The sequence below is a fragment of the Rhinolophus hipposideros genome (genome assembly GCF_964194185.1).
Source record: "Rhinolophus hipposideros genome assembly, chromosome: 9".
Lineage (NCBI taxonomy): Eukaryota > Metazoa > Chordata > Mammalia > Chiroptera > Rhinolophidae > Rhinolophus > Rhinolophus hipposideros.
In genome coordinates, this window is record NC_138055.1 from 52,485,389 (window position 1) to 52,502,449 (window position 17,061).

The following is a 17,061-nucleotide window of genomic DNA, read 5'->3' on the forward strand; positions in this document are numbered from 1 at the left end:
ACTTCTAGCTTATTTAAAGAATATGGGTAAAAAAAATAGCATTTTTTTTTAATCTAAGGGGAAAAAACCCAGAAGGGGAGGTCGAGGTAGAAAATGGAAAGTAGAATAGAAAATAGAGTACAGTCTTGGAAGATGTAAAAATAGATGTAGTCTCTAACAGGAAAGGGACACTCTGTACCCCCAAAACGTCAGGAAAATAGGGGGGGATGGGCATGGATAAGTTTGTAGATAGGGAATAGGAAGTTGAGGAAGATGACACCTAAGAAGTCTCTAGTTTTCAATAATGTAGGAAATTAAAAATCTTATTGAAAGGACTGAGAGGTTGAGTAAAGGGTTTAAAGAAACTATTGACATTTTAGAATAGTTATTAAGACGAATGGAAGAGGGAAGTCCCTTAATCAAAGTTACTCTATTTCCTAATGAGGTTCCAGCGCTTTAGCATGGAATTCATAGCACTTCTCCTTCCCTGGACATAGCTTCCGGCCTCCAGCCTCTGTGTCCCACCAAGCCCCCTGTACTGAAACCGCATAAATTGCCACATGCTTCTCATAGATGATGCTTGTTTTCTACCCTCCAGAAACACCGTAAGGTGCCCTATTTTTCCATCTCTGAATGTCCACATCATACTGGTTCTTCACATTCTTCTCCCAAGAAACCTTTCCTAACCCCTCCCCCATTCACACCTAATTGGAAATTCTTTCTTTCATCTTTCCATTATATTGCATACATACCTCTTTATGTGTTACCTTTTACTCTGTGACATTATACCAGGGACGCCAAAGCGCTGTATACAAATGGACACTTTAGTCAACGTTGCTCAAGCAGGAGTTCGCCATAATCAGAAGCGTCTGGACGCTGATGGTAACCACTTTGAGCACCTCTTGTAATTGCAGAAGTCAAACGTGACTTGTGTTCATCTTTTGTAATCAGGATATATTAAGTATTACAATTTTAATAGTTTTTTTCCTTTCTTAAAATGTGTGTACATTTTTTTTGGCGCCCTCTGTATTTTCTTATGTTCATGTTCTCCCCTCTCTTAGCTAAAGCCCTAACGTCAAGGCCTGCTTCTTTGCACATGGCTAACATTCAGCTACTTGTTGGACAAATGAATGGAGGACTTTAATAAATCTGATGTAACCCCTTCTGGGACTTCATTATGGCCCGGAGCCATCTCTGTTTCACCTTCACCTCACCTTTCTCCTCGTTCAGCCTCTTTTGGGGAAAAGTGATTGCAGCTTTGTTGTAATCCAACCCTTGTCTTGTGAGCCATCACTGAGCTAGTTAATGAATACCTTAGAGCTATTAACACTTTGCTACTGAATGGTCTCTGATTAATCTACACGCTTTAGCACAGAGTTGCACTGATTGCTTTCTAGCTCAGAAAATAAATCTGGGCTTCTGAGATGTCCTGCTTTGCATGAAAATGTTCACTTCCTCTAATTTCCCCATCTGAAAATAAATTGTAGATTCCTAGAGGCCATGGCTGACTGCCAAGACTTGCTTAGAATCTCCACACGATAGTAACATTCTTTGTCCCAGAATTCTCCTGCAGTTTCTCTGATTCTATCTGGAAGAATGAGGAAACCGAGGCCTTGAGAGATTAACTAATTTATCTAAGGTTGTGTAGCTAGTAAGTGTTAAAGTCAGGATTTGAACCCGGTCTGACTATAGGCTTGTGATCCTAATCACTGCTGCCTGGGGTCACGCCTCCCCACTCACCTCCACACTACCTGGGCTTCTGTCCTGTTGTCTGAACAATGAATGTGGCGTCAGTTTTCCCACAACACAGTTGAGTGTATGTCAGTGTCCTGTACTGCCAGGTCTTCTGAGATCTTCTTGAGACATCTGCCCGACCGATCTCCTGTCTATTTCTCTATAAAATTACTGCTGTGTTTTTAAAGCTTAGGACAGTTTATAAATATTAGGTTGAATCCATTTTTGCAAAATATTTTAATTCTTCTATTGTAGCAGTTCTCAATCTTTTTAGTCTTAGTGAAACTGGAGGCCAGACGAGTCTGGGGCTCATGCTGCCTGCGCCACTCCGCCAATAGACTGACCCAGGAGTTGGGTCATAGAAGAAGCGTTTATTATCAGAGCACTGGTGGTCTGAGAAGGCAGCGGGTTAACACCTCCAAAAACTGCCTTAACATTCTCAAACCAGCTTAGGGTATTTAAGGGACAACCTGGGTGTTTCTCAGAGGCTTCGTTCCGCATTCCTCCTGGGGTCTGCATGGAGCCGTCCCTCTGGCAACATCATTCACCAATGGCGTCAGCAACTGACGAGCAATGGTGGGAATAGCCTAGTAGACCACTGAGATTGTGATCAATAAGCCTAAGAGTATTAACCATAAGTTTCAGGGTTCTAAAACAGGGAACAGGGTGGGACAGGGGACATTCTGAGCTCAAGCGGCAGGGGGATGATCTATATATAGGTCAAGGAAAGCTGAGGTCTGGACGTTGCAAGGGGTCCCAACCGGGCCCCGCTTCATTAGGACCTCTTTACTTCCTTAAAAATTATTGAGAACCCTAAAGAGCTTTTTAAAATGTGCTTTTAATTTACCATGTTAGAAATTATAGTTAAGAACTTTTAAATATTTATTTACTGATTTATTTTAAAATAAAAATGATAAACTCATTATATGTTTAATACAAATTATGCATATTTTTATAGAAATTAACTGCTTTCCAAAACAAAAAAAAAATAGTGGAAAAAGTCGTACTATTTACATTTTTGCAAATCTCTTTAATCTGTGGTTTAATAGAAGACAGCTAGAATATCGTACCTGCTTCTGCATTCAGTGTGTTGTGATATGTTTTTTTGAAGTATTTAAGGAAACTCTAGTTTCATACAGGTGTATTCCTGGAAAAGGGAGGAATAATTTAATAGCATCAAATTCTTATTTGATGCTATTCCAAAATTGGACAATGTAGTTTTAATGGTTAGTTGCAGTGTCGAATCTGAAACTGTATTCAGTAACTTGCTACTCTGTTACATTAAAATCCTTTGTGGTATTTTGCACCACAGATCTTTATTTTGCACCACAGGTCTTTAATTCATGAATGATTTGTAGCATCATGTATTGACCATGTGGGAAATACTGGTTCACTGCGTTATGCAAATCTTCCAAGTACTGACATACAGAATTTTTAAAAATATAACATACATTATTATCGCTACCAGTAGCATCAGAAAAAGTCTTAACTATTGTGAAACTGTAAGGCTCACAGAATCCACTGTATAGTTGTGAGAAAACGAGAGTGGTCAAGGCAGATATTGTCTTAGTATTATTATAAAATAGTTTTGACCTCATGAGCCCCCCAAAAAAGGATCACAGGGACCCCCAAGAATCACCAGAGCACACTTTAAGAACCACTGCTATACTGGAAAGAAAAAGCAAAATATGACATGGAAATAGAACATGTAAATTACCAATTTATCTTATTCTTGACATCTCAGTCATTGTTAAGCCTCATCTCAATAGATGGCTGACACAGACGCCTCGAAATCCCCAGTTAACTTTTCTGCAGAATTGAGGGCCATTCCCTCAAAACGAGGACGCCCCAAAGCCATTCTCCCAAACAAACACCCAGACCTAAGGTAGTATTTTCAGTTAGATGTGATGTGACTACTTGAAAAGGACCAGAAGCTCCTGGTTGGTTGACAGGAAAAAATTTGAAAACAGGAAGTAAGTCCATTAACTAGCTGGATCCCAAGAGTTAAGAGCACCTTGGGTCCCCAGTCATCACTGAAATCCTATTCTTAACTGATAGGAAGTGATCAGGGAGATAATGGTCAATTCAGTAACCTGTGAACATTTAGAAATCAGGATTCTGAGACAGTGCACACTAAAAGGAAACAATTCATTCCTGAATTCCTTGTTCATTATTGGCAAAAGAGTTGACTGCTACAAATGTGGAAGGGGAAAGGTGACGTGTTCCATTCCTCCTTGTTTCCTGTATCCTCTCCTGATATAGTCCGTTCCCCGAAGAGATAACTTCCTGAGGGTAGCCACCCGTCTGCCTCCCTAATCTCAGCTTCCCTATTCTCTATATTTTAGGATGCTTTGACATTTTAGGAGCCTAGCTGGCTGTGAAGAGACTGCCCCACCCTGTGCGAGCTTAATCCCCAGAGATAGCTAATTGCCTGGAAGTGTGCCTTTCGTATGTAAATCAACCAATACAAAACCCTATCCCCAACCTTCTCCTTTTATCTAACTCTCACTCACCAAGTCAATAATTCCCTCTCTCTAATCACTCCAGGGCTAGCTTACTGGACACATTGTTTAGAGAAGTGTTTCTCAATCTATGGTGAAGGACCAGTTTCTATTTTCCCCAAGTTTTCATGAACCAATACTATTGTAAAATAAATTAACAATGGATTTCTAGAAAAATGATCACACTCTTGGATGTTGTGACATCTAATTGCTGTAAGAGTTTCTAAATGCTTCTCTCCATTTTTCGACTTATCTCATTGCAAACCAGTAGCGGGTCATTCACTAACATTGGTTTGTGAATCACACTTTGAGAACTGGTTCGGGGGAATGAATCGGTGAGGGTGCCCAAACATACACGTATGTGAAAAGAGGAACAGCAAGCAGTGAGTTGGAAGGGGCCCTGATCCCTTTACCAATCCAACCACATGAAGGAGCTGTAAGAGCAAGCCGTGTGTGTGCCCTTTTAACACGCAGCGACACCATCCATTCCTGTGAACACACTGGAACCTAACCAATGTAGCTTCTCATTTCTGGTGCAGGGCTGGGGCAAAAGCACAAAACAAATTTGTGATCAGGAAAGGGGTCAGAGATGTTGCATATGTCCATTCTCTTTTCTAGAGGCTTTATACAGCATGTGGTATGTATTTAACAGTGACATTTATATCAAATCATCTGTGATTCATGGTTTTCTTGATGTGGCTCCCAGTTAACCAAATTCATTTATTGTCTCAGAGGTTTGTGAGTTGCTTTGAGCCAAGGCAGGAAAAGACTGCATAACAAGGGAAATACAAGTGAGAGAAGGAAGTATGATGAAACTAGAAAGAGCCAAAGAAAATATACTGATTGGGGCACAGGCACTTCGTACATTATAGAGAGTGGACATGGAAGCATTTTGAATCTGGAACTAGAAATAGAGTTCTAGGTAACAAAAAGATACAGATGGAAATATTAAAGAGGAACCCTGCAGCCCTTCTAAGGTAGTCATCAAAAGTATTATTTTAAAAGTTTTATCTAATACTTACCACATACGCACTATATTGGCAGAGAACTTTCACAGTGGAATCATTTCAAAGTCATAATTGGGCAAACTAAGTATCTCAGGCGAGCAAGGAGGATTGTCTGAGACAGTTGTTTGTCAAGTTTCTTTCTCTTATAGCAGTGGCCCTCAAACTGGGGACATCCCTTTGGGACGCATGGAGGCTTTCCAAGCACAGTCAGTTTCAGGGAACCTGCTTCCCAGGTCTTTAACTTACATATTCCTATGCCCAAGGATAGCCCTGTGGTCCAAAGTCACACCAGTTCTTCTTTTCCGTTTCCCTTTTCACAACCTTTTCCCACTTTACAAAAGGAAGGCATATCTCTCTGTCATCCCAAATCTTATGTAGTACATTACTCTAGGGTATTAAAATCTTTGGAGTGCCAAACAAAGGGGCAATTGAAAAATATTAGTGTCTACAAAATTTTCTTGCTTTTTTTTCTCTCATTAGTTTCAGGCATACAGAACAACATAGTGATCAGACATTTACACAACTCACAAAGTGATGGCCCAACAAGTCCACTACCCACCCGACACTGTCCATAGTTATTAGAAAATTACTGACTATATTCCCCCTGCTGCACTACTCATCCCCATGACTATATATATTTTAAATTATAGTTGACATTCAATATTATTTTATATTAGTTTTTATCGCTTCTCGGCCATTTTGGCTAAGATCAAGTGTATTTTAGTTTCAGGTGTATAGTATAGTGGTTAGACATTTATATAATTTATGAAGTGATCCCCCCAATAAGTTTACTACCCGTTTGACACTATACAGAGATTTTACAATATTATTGACGGTATTTCCCCCAAACTGCACGTTACATCCCTGTGGCTGTCCTGTAACTACCAATTTGTACTTCTTAATCTCTTCACCTTTCTCAGCCCGTCCTTCAACCTCCCTCCCATCTAGAAATCATCAGTTTGTTCTCTGTTTGTATGGGTCTGTTTCTGTTTTGTTTGTTTGTTTATTTTGTTCTTTAGAAATAAGACAAAGACAAATACCATGTAATCTCACTTATATGTGAAATCTAAAGTACAAAATTTTCTTTAGTCCAGGAATTATAAATCCATTGTAAGGCTTTCTGAATTTACCTCTTACACACTTCTGTTAAGAGTGAAGCAGAGAGTTATAGTCAGGGCTATTGGGGTATTTTAAGTTCAGGAACCAGGAGTTGTCACTGGGATAAATGTTAATACATTTATTAAAAATGGAAAATGAGGTCATACTTTTTCCTATGAAAATAAGTCTGATTTGTCCAGTTGCTTTAGCAGTAAGGACATTAGACATTTTCATAAATTGAATGAGCTAAATCTGTGGCTTTAAGGTTATGATGAAAATAGCTTTAAAGCATGTGGTAAGACAAAATAATTTTATTTAAAAAATTAATGTTGGCAATGATGCATAGGAATTAACAATATTTTGATTATTCCAACCTTTTCTGTTGTATTAAATGAGGTTCCTTTAAGTAAAAGAGTAACCCCTACAAGAGTAACCCATATAATAGTAAAAAATAAAGCCTTCTTGGTATCCACAGAAATAAAGAATTGGAATAATTCTAATATCTAGGTAAAAAATCCTTTAGCAAGTTGGGGGGTTTTCAGTTCTTTGCTTTCTACAAAATTGAAAGAGGACCTAATTTGTCAGCCAATAGAACATTAAAATAAATTTTGCTGATAGCTTACTATGTGATTTTTGGCATATCATTTGAAAGTTCAAAGAATTGAGTGATATTACTATAAGAAATTCTTTTGTTCCAAGACTCTGTGTTAATAAGGTTTCTCAGCACTTAAAAATCTAATATTAGAAAGAGGGGGAGGGGAATTATTGAGCCATGTCTCTTTCTAATAATAATACTATCTACAAATATTTAAACACCAAAATATTAATTGAAAAGGAAAAATCTCATCCATCTCATTAAGAGATACATTTTAATAAGATTTTCTTTTTTAAGCTTGGTAATTACTTATAAAATGTATAATATATTTGTATACGTATCTTAATTGTGTTAAGAATTTTAGTAAAAACTCAGTTCAGGAGAGATTTTTTAAATTTCTTAGAGAGTCATGGTCACAGGAAATTTTTAATTTTTTAAGATACAGTTTATAATTTTTTTGTTGCAAAAAAGTATTCAAACGTGATCAGTAAAATACATTATCACAAAATTCTCCTGGAATGTGGAATGGAATTATGAGATAAAGGAGAAAGAAATGAGGAAAAAGTTCTAATCAGTCGGTTTTATTTAAAAATGTTATCGCTGAGAATTATGTAATTTACAAATATTTCAACTTTGGGTGAAAAGAAAACGTATATTGACTTGAAAATGGAGCGAGAGGGAAACGTAATTTTCAGCTGAATTAGACAAGCTTGAAAACCGCTGTTGGCGTAGCCCTTGACCGCCAGGGCACGTTCTCCTTGAAAGGATGGCAAGCGGAATCCACTTTTGAATTCTTCACTTTTGGCTAAGTGTGGCATAAAGTCTTCGCTTGAGTACATTAAAGGCACACTCCACGTGGTCTCGCAGTATGAGAAGCAGCCACACGGTGCGTTTCCCGGCTCTGTGCCTGGAGCGTGAGATGAGAGCTTCGTGGTGCGCTGGTCAAAGACAAGTGTATCTCAGGGGCGGGGCAGGAGGAACGGGGTGATGGTGGGTGTGGGGCCGCGGTAGAAACGCGGCGCCCCGCGAGGAGCGCCCTGGGGGGCACCTGCCGGCCGACCGCGGGAATGCCGACAGCTGCTGGCCCGCGGGAGGGGGCGCCTGTGCGCCGCCGCCGGGCAGGGCCGCCGCCCCGCTCACGCCCGGCCCCTTCTCTGTCTCCCTGTCCCCGCAGTCACTGCTCAGCATTCCGGGCTCCCCATTCCTCTCCCGCCACAACAGCAAGAGCAGCATCTTCAGCTTCAGGGGGCCCGGGCGCTTCCGGGACCCCGGCTCCGAGAACGAGTTCGCGGACGACGAGCACAGCACCGTGGAGGAGAGCGAGGGCCGCCGGGACTCGCTCTTCATCCCCATCCGAGCCCGCGAGCGGCGCAGCAGCTACAGCGGCTACAGCGGCTACAGCCAGGGCAGCCGGTCCTCGCGCATCTTCCCCAGCCTGCGGCGCAGCGTGAAGCGCAACAGCACCGTGGACTGCAACGGCGTGGTTTCCCTCATCGGCGGCCCCGGCTCCCACATCGGCGGGCGGCTCCTGCCAGAGGTGAAAATAGATAAGGCAGCTACCGATGACAGTGTAAGGAAGTGAACGCGCAGGCCCAGGCCGGGCTGGGCATGGCAGTCTCCGCGCCCGCCTCCCCCTCCTGCTCCCCCACCTGGCCCCTCCCCCACGCTCTGCCCCCACCCCCACCCCGCTTCGGTTTCTACCCTCCTACCACTCCTGCCTTCTCCCTCCTGGTGTGTTTCTCATTTCAGGCCTCCCCCTTTTACTGTCCCTTTTTTCTCTCTCACTTCCCCTTTTCTCTCTTTTACTTCTGTTCCTTGCTCCACTTGTTCCCATCTTTCCTTGTTTCTGACTACATGTTCCCGTTCCTCCAGCAACTCCTCTTATTTTACCTCTCTCCCTTTCTCTCCATCTTTGGAAGTCTCTGCCTGTCTGTCTCCTTGCCCCCACCTGCTTTGACTGAATGCCTAGCGCCAGCGGAGCCTGCCCAGATGGAATGGGAAGCATGGTGCCACCACCAATGACCAAGTCTGAGCGGGTTTGGAATCACCGGTGCTTCTCCCAGCCGCGTCCTGTCTCCTGGGGAAACAGCTTGGGATTTAAAGCTCTTATCTTTCTATTTTTCAAAGTAATACAGTTTTGAATCATTTTCTAAGTCTCCTCTGCAAGAAGAGATGGGAGTTTCCCAAAGAGGAATGTGCACGCGTGGTGCTGAGGGTAGCCAGCGAGAGCCAGGCGAGGAGACGTTAAGGAAACCCCTGCAAAACTGGGCTTAGACATCAAAGAGGTTGGGATGGAAATAAATCAAAGGAGGGAAAAGTGGGTGGTTGGGGCAAGAACACATGGTGTATGGGGGAGGAAGGAAAAGGGAAGCAAAAGGAGAATTTTAAATGTAATCAAATGTCAGACTCTGGAGGAGCTGCATATAATAGCTTCACAAATCACTTGTCTAGGGGGTTGAATAATGGCTCCCCTCTTTGGGAAAACCATCTCTTAAGATTTCTTTAAATTCTAAGCTGTTTATACCTTTTTCTAGTTTTCAATTCTTATAACCTCAATGCTCCTAATCCTTCCTACATCTAATGCCTTAACTTTCCTCAGTCCCTCCTTAGCTGGTGTAACTTCCTTGAGATACAAGCATGTCAACCTGTTTTGTTCTAACACTTCAGTTTCCTTTAACAGCATGAAGATAGCCAGTCCTTTAACTAGCATGATGCATGTCTGGAGGAAAACTGGACAATCAAGGATGGAATTATTCAGAATAATCTGTTTTTAGCACTTTAGGGCAGTTGTTGACTATATAGATAAAAATTCAAAACACAATTAGGATGTGTTTGAGATCATCTTTTCTTTCCTTGCCTTTTTATTTAAAAGCAAAATACTTTCCCCCTTACATTTGCATAGCTCTTTATAAGCTGCAAATTACTTTTACATGTATAATTTATTTTTTTCTGAATAAAAATTCTCTAACGCTGACACAGGTGTTTTTTAGGTGGGGAAGCAGGCTCAGAATTTGTGCTTCTCAAGGTCACACAGCTCATCACTGTTAGAGCCAGAATCACAGGCCTTTCAGAAACCCCAATCTTCTGTTTCTCAGTCCGTTTTAATGTCTTCTCAGCATAGTCACATGGCCGCACTCTCCTGGAGAATGTTCATTTAAGGTCAACAATAATAGGAACAATAATTATAACAGTGATTCCACAGTCCCCCCAAAACCAGATAGTTAGTCAAAGTAAATGTTGTAGATGATTATCTATATTTTAAATGTTATTTGGATTTGATTTTCACTAATCCTGTGTCCGGAGGTCAATTTTGGGCTCCACAATTAGATGGATAATTATATTCTCTGAAAAAATAAGAGGTAACACCAATGAGAATGAGGGATCCGTCAGCATGGACAGTACAGTTGGGGCAACTCAAATGCTGAGAACCAAATTAATTAGTAACGTCCCAGAAGTTTTTAAAAATATTTAAGCCCAGTAATACATCTTACTCCTCCTCTGAAGAGAAGGTATTAGAAAAGGTGTCCAGGAAGAAGGAGCTTGGGCTTCAGCTTAAGGCAGATGAGCGGGTTTGGGAGTTTTGTTTTTGGTTTTTTAGCAGCTTCTGTTGTGCTGTGTGGGAGAAAAATCTGAGAGGCAGTTGAGCAGATGGCTATAGCACGTAAGGCTTTCTGCACCACCCTGCACTGTGCACTGCACAGCACTGCCTTTGGGTTTTGGGGGAGCCCGCACACTCCACATCTTGTAAGCACTGAGGAGATTCTTTGCAGTGGTCTCAAGTGATGATGGTGACAGACTTGATGATTCCCGGGACCAGGTCAGACCCAAAGTGGCAGGAAGGTGAGGTAGGCAGGACTCTGTCATTCCCAAGGGCTTCATAACTAGGACAAACGATTTTGTAGAAGCCGCAAAGAAGCACTTCCTAGTTGGTGATGGTGTGAGGAAATATCTAAGTTTCCTTAGTAGGCCAAAAAGAAAACAAAAACAGAATGCATGTAGTTTGTATGGTATGATATCAGATGTATATGAAGTCAAACTGCATATGGAATAAAGATGGCTGACTAGAAGTTAACAGTACTTGCCTTTGGGAGGGAACATTATTGGTGACTTTTTTCTTCCTTACATTTTCCAATTTTCTATGAGTGGACATAATAAATTTAGCTACCATATACATGGAGTTCTTACTACACTTTGCTAAGCACTTTATGTGCGTGATCTCATTTAATTCTTATAACCACCCTATTTGGTAGGTGTTTCATCCTGTTAACAGATGAGACCCAGAGATTTAGTGACTTGTGGAAATGGAACTTGAACCAAGGTCTTCCTGATGCCAAAGAGAACTTCCTGACTGATTAAATATTAGCTCCTTTGGGAAATGGGAAACACAGTTGTTTATCTTAGAAGGATACAATACATTAATACTTTTTATATGCAGCCCAAGTTGATTAGCCATTAATACCTCTTTGGGCTAGGACGTAGCGATTCTTAATGTCAAAACGTTTTGGATGCGTCTACAGCCATGGATTAACTTGTCTTCTCCTGAACCATTAGCGTGCTTCCAGTTTTATATTCATGCTTTGTGGATTGGTGTGGGATCCGCTGATGGCCCACAAGCTGATCTCACGTGATATTAATGCTTAGGCTATGCCATATCTGTGTTTTTTCTTCAGGCTCAAATTAAGAAATAAAATATTCCTGATGAGAAAAAGATACCCAGACATCACCAGAGTCTCATCAAAAACTATGTCACATCTTCATTAATTATTCAGTTGTGATTGGGTGATGTTTGTTTGTTATTTGATAGTTTGGGAATTTTCACTTTTGCTTTTTGGTGAAGCAGAGGATAAAGGGACTTTTCCCATGTCTTCATGTCTGAGCCAGAAAAGTAGGTGAGAAACGTAGCTCTTCGCTCACAAAGAAGGCAAGTGCCACCGACAATCCAAAAATCCCACCTAATTCAGAAATCCTGACATGTTAGCTTGCAAATGTACAGGCATTACCTCCCTTACTGCTCACAGCCCCTATCCTATGAGGTGGATCCTGCTATTGTCTGCATTTTACTGAGGCGGCAGCCAAGGCTTAGAGAAATAAATAACTTGTCCAAGATTGCATAATAAGCAGTAGAATTAGGATTTGAATCCAGGCCCAAGTTCTTTATTTACTCATGTGATCCTGGGAAATTAACCTCTCTGTAAAAAAGAGGTAAAAGGACCTTTGTTGTAGGGCCATTATGAAGACTAAATGTAATATCATATATAAAATGTGAAGCATATTACTGGTCCCATTTCTCTCCCTATAATTTTTTGGCCTTTTTAGTCCTGAGAAGTAGACAGTGGGATTTCTGAATTGCTTGATTTGGAGAGGGTGGGATTCCTTGTAATATTCTAAAGATCCTTTGTCTGAAAAGAAAAAATTATTGTACAATTATTTTAAAGCAAAACACTAGAAAAATTTGAGAAAAGGGCTTAAACAGAGATAAATGGCTAGGTTCTAAGGCCACTTCTAAATTGCTGTAAATTTTAGTTTAGGCTAGATAGAGAAAGGGATTGGGATTGACTGCTAACAGGTACTGTATTTCTCTTTGGTGTGATGGAAATGTTCTGGAATTAGATAGCAGTGATGGATGTACAACATTATAACTATAGTAAACGCCACTGAATTGTATACTTTAAAATGGTTAAAATTGTGAATTTTATGTTATGTGCATTTTATCTCAAACTTTTAAAAAAAACTGAAAAGAAAGAGGGAGGAAGGAAGGAAGGGGGCAAGGAAAGAGGGAGGGAGGGCAGGAAAGAAGGAGGGAATGAGGGAGGGAGGGAGGAAAGAAAGCCAATTACCTGGACTTTCAGTCCTAGTTTTCAAAACCTCACCTAGGGAGGTGGACTTCCAAGAACTCTCCACCCATCTTGGTATTCTTTATACACTGATTTTTGACGGATTAGATTTTCTTAGTACAGATGTGTTTTTCTCTGGATGTTCCCTTAGCCTGCAACTGGTGCTTAGCACTTTCACGTGATGTTCTTTGTAGGCGGTTTTAGTTTATGTCATCTTCGGCAGTTAACAGTGATGTTTGCTCTCTGACTCTCATTGATCCGTCTGATCTGACGAATACTGAGAGACTGCATATACAAATCGACAATGACCCAATCATAGAAAAATAGAACTTTCACCTGCAATCCCCTTATCTACAATAAACAACCCATGAAGCCAACCTGCTATAAGGCAAACGTGCTGCAGGAAGCCAAATTGCTATCTCTAGTGACAATCCAGAAAGCTAAACAATAACTTCAGTAACTATCAGCCCCAAAATGGCCAGGACTTAATTAATAACTGACAACCTCCATGATTTTTGTCCCTGCTTCCAATTTAGGACCAACCAACAAGAGAAAGCCAAATAGGCACCCCTAACCAATCACCTGCAATGCCCTGCTTCTACTTAACTGGGCTCCAGCTTCCCCATGCCAACATTGGGGAATTGGGGCACAACTGAACCTTTCCTTCCTTTCCACTATAAAGCTTTCCCACTCCTCTGCCTGCTTTTGAGTCTCTGCGAAAACCCACGAGGTGGTGGCTGACTCCCTCAACCCAAATGCCAAGCTCAGAATAAAGAGCCTTTGCTTTTCTCATTTCATTGACCTTTGTTTATTTCCACAATACAGGTACATTTTATACATACTTAATACACTCTGCATTCCATATTCCTTTTCAAAGGAATTCCCCTGTGTAATCAGTATTGCAGTAGCACATTGGGTAACCCTCACCTGAGAGTTACCAAAGTTGTGGATAAAAACCAAGATGGAAAAGGAGCTGTCCGACCTTAAGCAGTTGAGGATTATCCCTTAAACCCCTTTTGACCACACTACTCCCAGGAAGTACCCTTAAACCTCTTTCTCATCAGTCCCCTCCACCTTCTGACTTGTGTCACCATAGGTTTCTTTTCTTTCATTCTTGTGAACTCATGAAATATACCTTTTTTTATTTGGCTTCTTTCACTCAACAGGATGTTTTGGAGATACATTCATGTTATTTTGTGTATCAGTTGTTCATTCCTTGTTATTGATGAGTGGTATTTCATTAGATAAATATACCCCAATTTGTTTATCCATTTTCCTGTTGATGGATATTCAGGTTGTTTCCAGTTTTCAGTAGCATGAATAAGCTTGCTGAGAGTAGCCTCGTACAATTCTTTTTGTAGACAAATGTTTTCATTTATATTCGATAAAATACCTCACAGTGAAATTCCTGGGTCATGCAGTAATTGTTGTGTTTAATTTTATAAGAAACTGCCAAACAGCTCTCCAAAATAGTTACATCGTTTTTTTTGTACTCCCACCAACAGTATATTGGAGTTCCAGTTGCTCCACATCCTAGCCAATGTTTGATGGTGTTAGTCTTTGCTTTTAGCATTTTAGTGAGTATAAAATGTTATCTTACTGTGCTTTTAATTTGCATTTTTTTTATAATTAATTATGAGCATCTTTTCATGTGATTATTGGCTTCTTGAATCTCCTTTTGTTAATTGCTTATTCAGTTTTTTTGCCCATTTTCAACTGAGTTGTTCTTTCTGTTATTGACTTAATTTTTTTATGTTATGGATACAAGTCCTTTATCAGATAAATAAAATTTTTAATTTTGATGAAGTCCAATACGTCAGTTTTTTTCCCTTTTATGATGTTGTTTGTTTGTTTGTTTGTTTGTTTTGCATCTGTCCAAGAAATCTTTGCTGATCCCTAAGATTATGAAGCTGTTTTCCTTCAGTCAGCTTTATGATTCTGGGTTTTACATTCAGGCCTCTGATTTATCTCAAATTAATTTTTGTGTATGAAACTAAATGAGAGTCAACCTGGCTGGATATCCAGTTTTCAGCACCATTTGTTAAAAGACTTTCCTTTCTCCATTGAATTGACATGGCACCTTGGTCAGAAATCAACAATGTAGTACATGCATGGATCTATTTCTGGATTGTATTCTGTTCCCTTGATCTATTTTTCTATGCTTGCACAATACTACATTCTTCCTAATTATCGTAAATTTATAAGTCTTAAAATGAGATTGTGTAAGCCCTCCAAACAAAAAATATTTAAAAATATCATTAAATAATCTTTTAAGAGATTTTTTGCTATTCCAGATCTTTTTCTTAAAGCTTTTCCTATTGTAGATTCTTTGCATGTCTTTATATGCAATTTGAGAAGAACGGGCATCTTAATTATATTGAGTCAGTCTATGAATATTTTTTCATATATTTAAGTCTTCTCAAGTTTCAGCAAAATTATATAGTTTATAGTGGAGTTCTGCACATCTTTCATTAGATTTGTTCCTTCATATTTTATTTTCTTGATACTGTTATAAAAGGTATAATTTAAAATTTTTTATTTTCATAGAGATACAGTTGAATTTTGTATATTGGCCTTGTATCTTGTGACCTTCATAAAGTAACATATTGGTTCTATTAGGTTTAGGTTTTTGGGGTTTTTTCTTTTTTTGCTTTTTTTTATACATTCTATAGGGTTTTCTACATGCACAATAATATTTGCTGTGAATAGCAGCAACTGTAATCTTTATACCTTTTATTTATTTTTCTTGCATTATTGCACCAGCTAGGACTTCATATACGAAATTGAATAGAAGTGATGAAGGCAGATATCCTTTCTTGTTTCCAGTATTAGAAAAAGATTTAATGTTTTACCTAGAAATCTAAGGTTGGTTATAGGTTTCATGATGTTCTTTATCAGATCGAAGCTGCTACATTGTATTTCTGGCTTGCTGCGAAATTTATTGTATAGAAGTGTTGAATTTTGTTGAAGGTTCTTTTTCTGCATCAGTGAGATATCATGTGGTTTTTCTCCTTTTTCCTGTTAATGTGATGAATGACATTGACTTTTTCATGTTAAATTAACCTTGCTTTCCTGGGATAAACCCTGTTGGTCATGACTTATTATCCTTTGTGTATATTGCTGGATTCTATTTGCTCATATTTTGTTAAGAATTTCACATCTCTGTTCATGAGGGATATTGGTGTCTAATTTTATTTTCTGGTAATGTTTTTGTCATTTTAGTATCAGGGTTAGTTAGATTTATAAAACAAGTTTTGAAGTATTCCCTTATATCCTGTTTTCTGAAAGAACTTGTGTAAGATTGGTATTATTTCTTCTGCAAATGTTTTTATTATTTGAAATTATAATTTGTGTTTTCGCGTTTTTTTCTTGATTAGTCTTGCGAGGGGAATTATCAATTTAATATTTTTTGAAAAAAACAACATTTCACTTCTTTGATTGTGTGTTGTTTGTCCATTCACTAATTCATTAATTTCCACTCCTATTTTTGTTATTTCCTTTCATCTACTTAACCTAGGGTTTAATTTGATATTTTTTTAGTTTCTTATGGTGGAAGCTTACAGCATTGATTTTATATCTTTTTTTATTTTCTAATATAAGCAGTTCAGACTGTAAAATTTTTTCTGACCATTGCTTTGGCTGAATCCCATAAATCTTGATTTTTGCGTTTTCATTATCATCAAAATATTTTCCTTTTTTTTTTTTAACAGAGGTAGGAGTTACATTGCCATCCAAGAGTTTCCTCACAAGCTCCTGCATGAGCAGGGAACATGCGCCACGGTGACTATGACATCACCACAACTGTCCATTTGCATGTTGCAAATGAGTATTTTTGATATGTGTACATACCTGTCTATGCTCTTCTTAAGACATGATTCTTCTTGAAAACACATAACTTGGGCTCAGGGTCACCTGGCAGACAGCTTCTGGTTCTCCCAGCCACACGACTGACACTCCCCTTTCTTCTTGGGCTGCATGTTTGTTTCTTCTTGTCCTTTCTATGGCAAGAGGGTGGAAGAGTTAGGAGAATGGCAGTTGTTTAAAAGAAATCAGACGGAAGGGCTGACCAAAATCCGTAGTGAAACTAAGGAAAGGGTCTTTGATCAGCTAAAGGTGGGTCAGCTTTTGCTCATCCACACGGGCCTTTTCAAGTTGTCTCGGACAGATTTCCCTGATGGTTTAGAGGTGGCAGGTAGGTTCCTTCGGTTTGCCTGGAGCTCATGCAAGAAGGAAGCCTCCCTCAAGTTGGCATTCTGGGAGTTGGCAATGGTGGACACATCAGCCTCACCGGTCAGGTCCTCCAAGCTTGGCAA

General features: G+C 39.6%; 1 protein-coding gene across 7 annotated transcripts in view; it reads left to right on the forward strand.

The window, feature by feature from the left end:
* The window catches only part of SCN8A (sodium voltage-gated channel alpha subunit 8), a 164,063-nt gene that overhangs the window by 91,524 nt on the left and 55,478 nt on the right, over window positions 1-17,061 (forward strand). For 5 of the 7 annotated variants that reach the window (XM_081061352.1, XM_081061353.1, XM_081061351.1 and 2 more), the window contains exon 12: window positions 8,089-8,484. In XM_081061352.1, coding sequence (XP_080917478.1) covers window positions 8,089-8,484 — 396 coding nt within the window. The remainder of the gene's footprint in view (window positions 1-8,088; window positions 8,485-17,061) is intronic. The other 2 variants (XM_081061354.1, XM_081061357.1) reach the window with 1 other exon arrangement.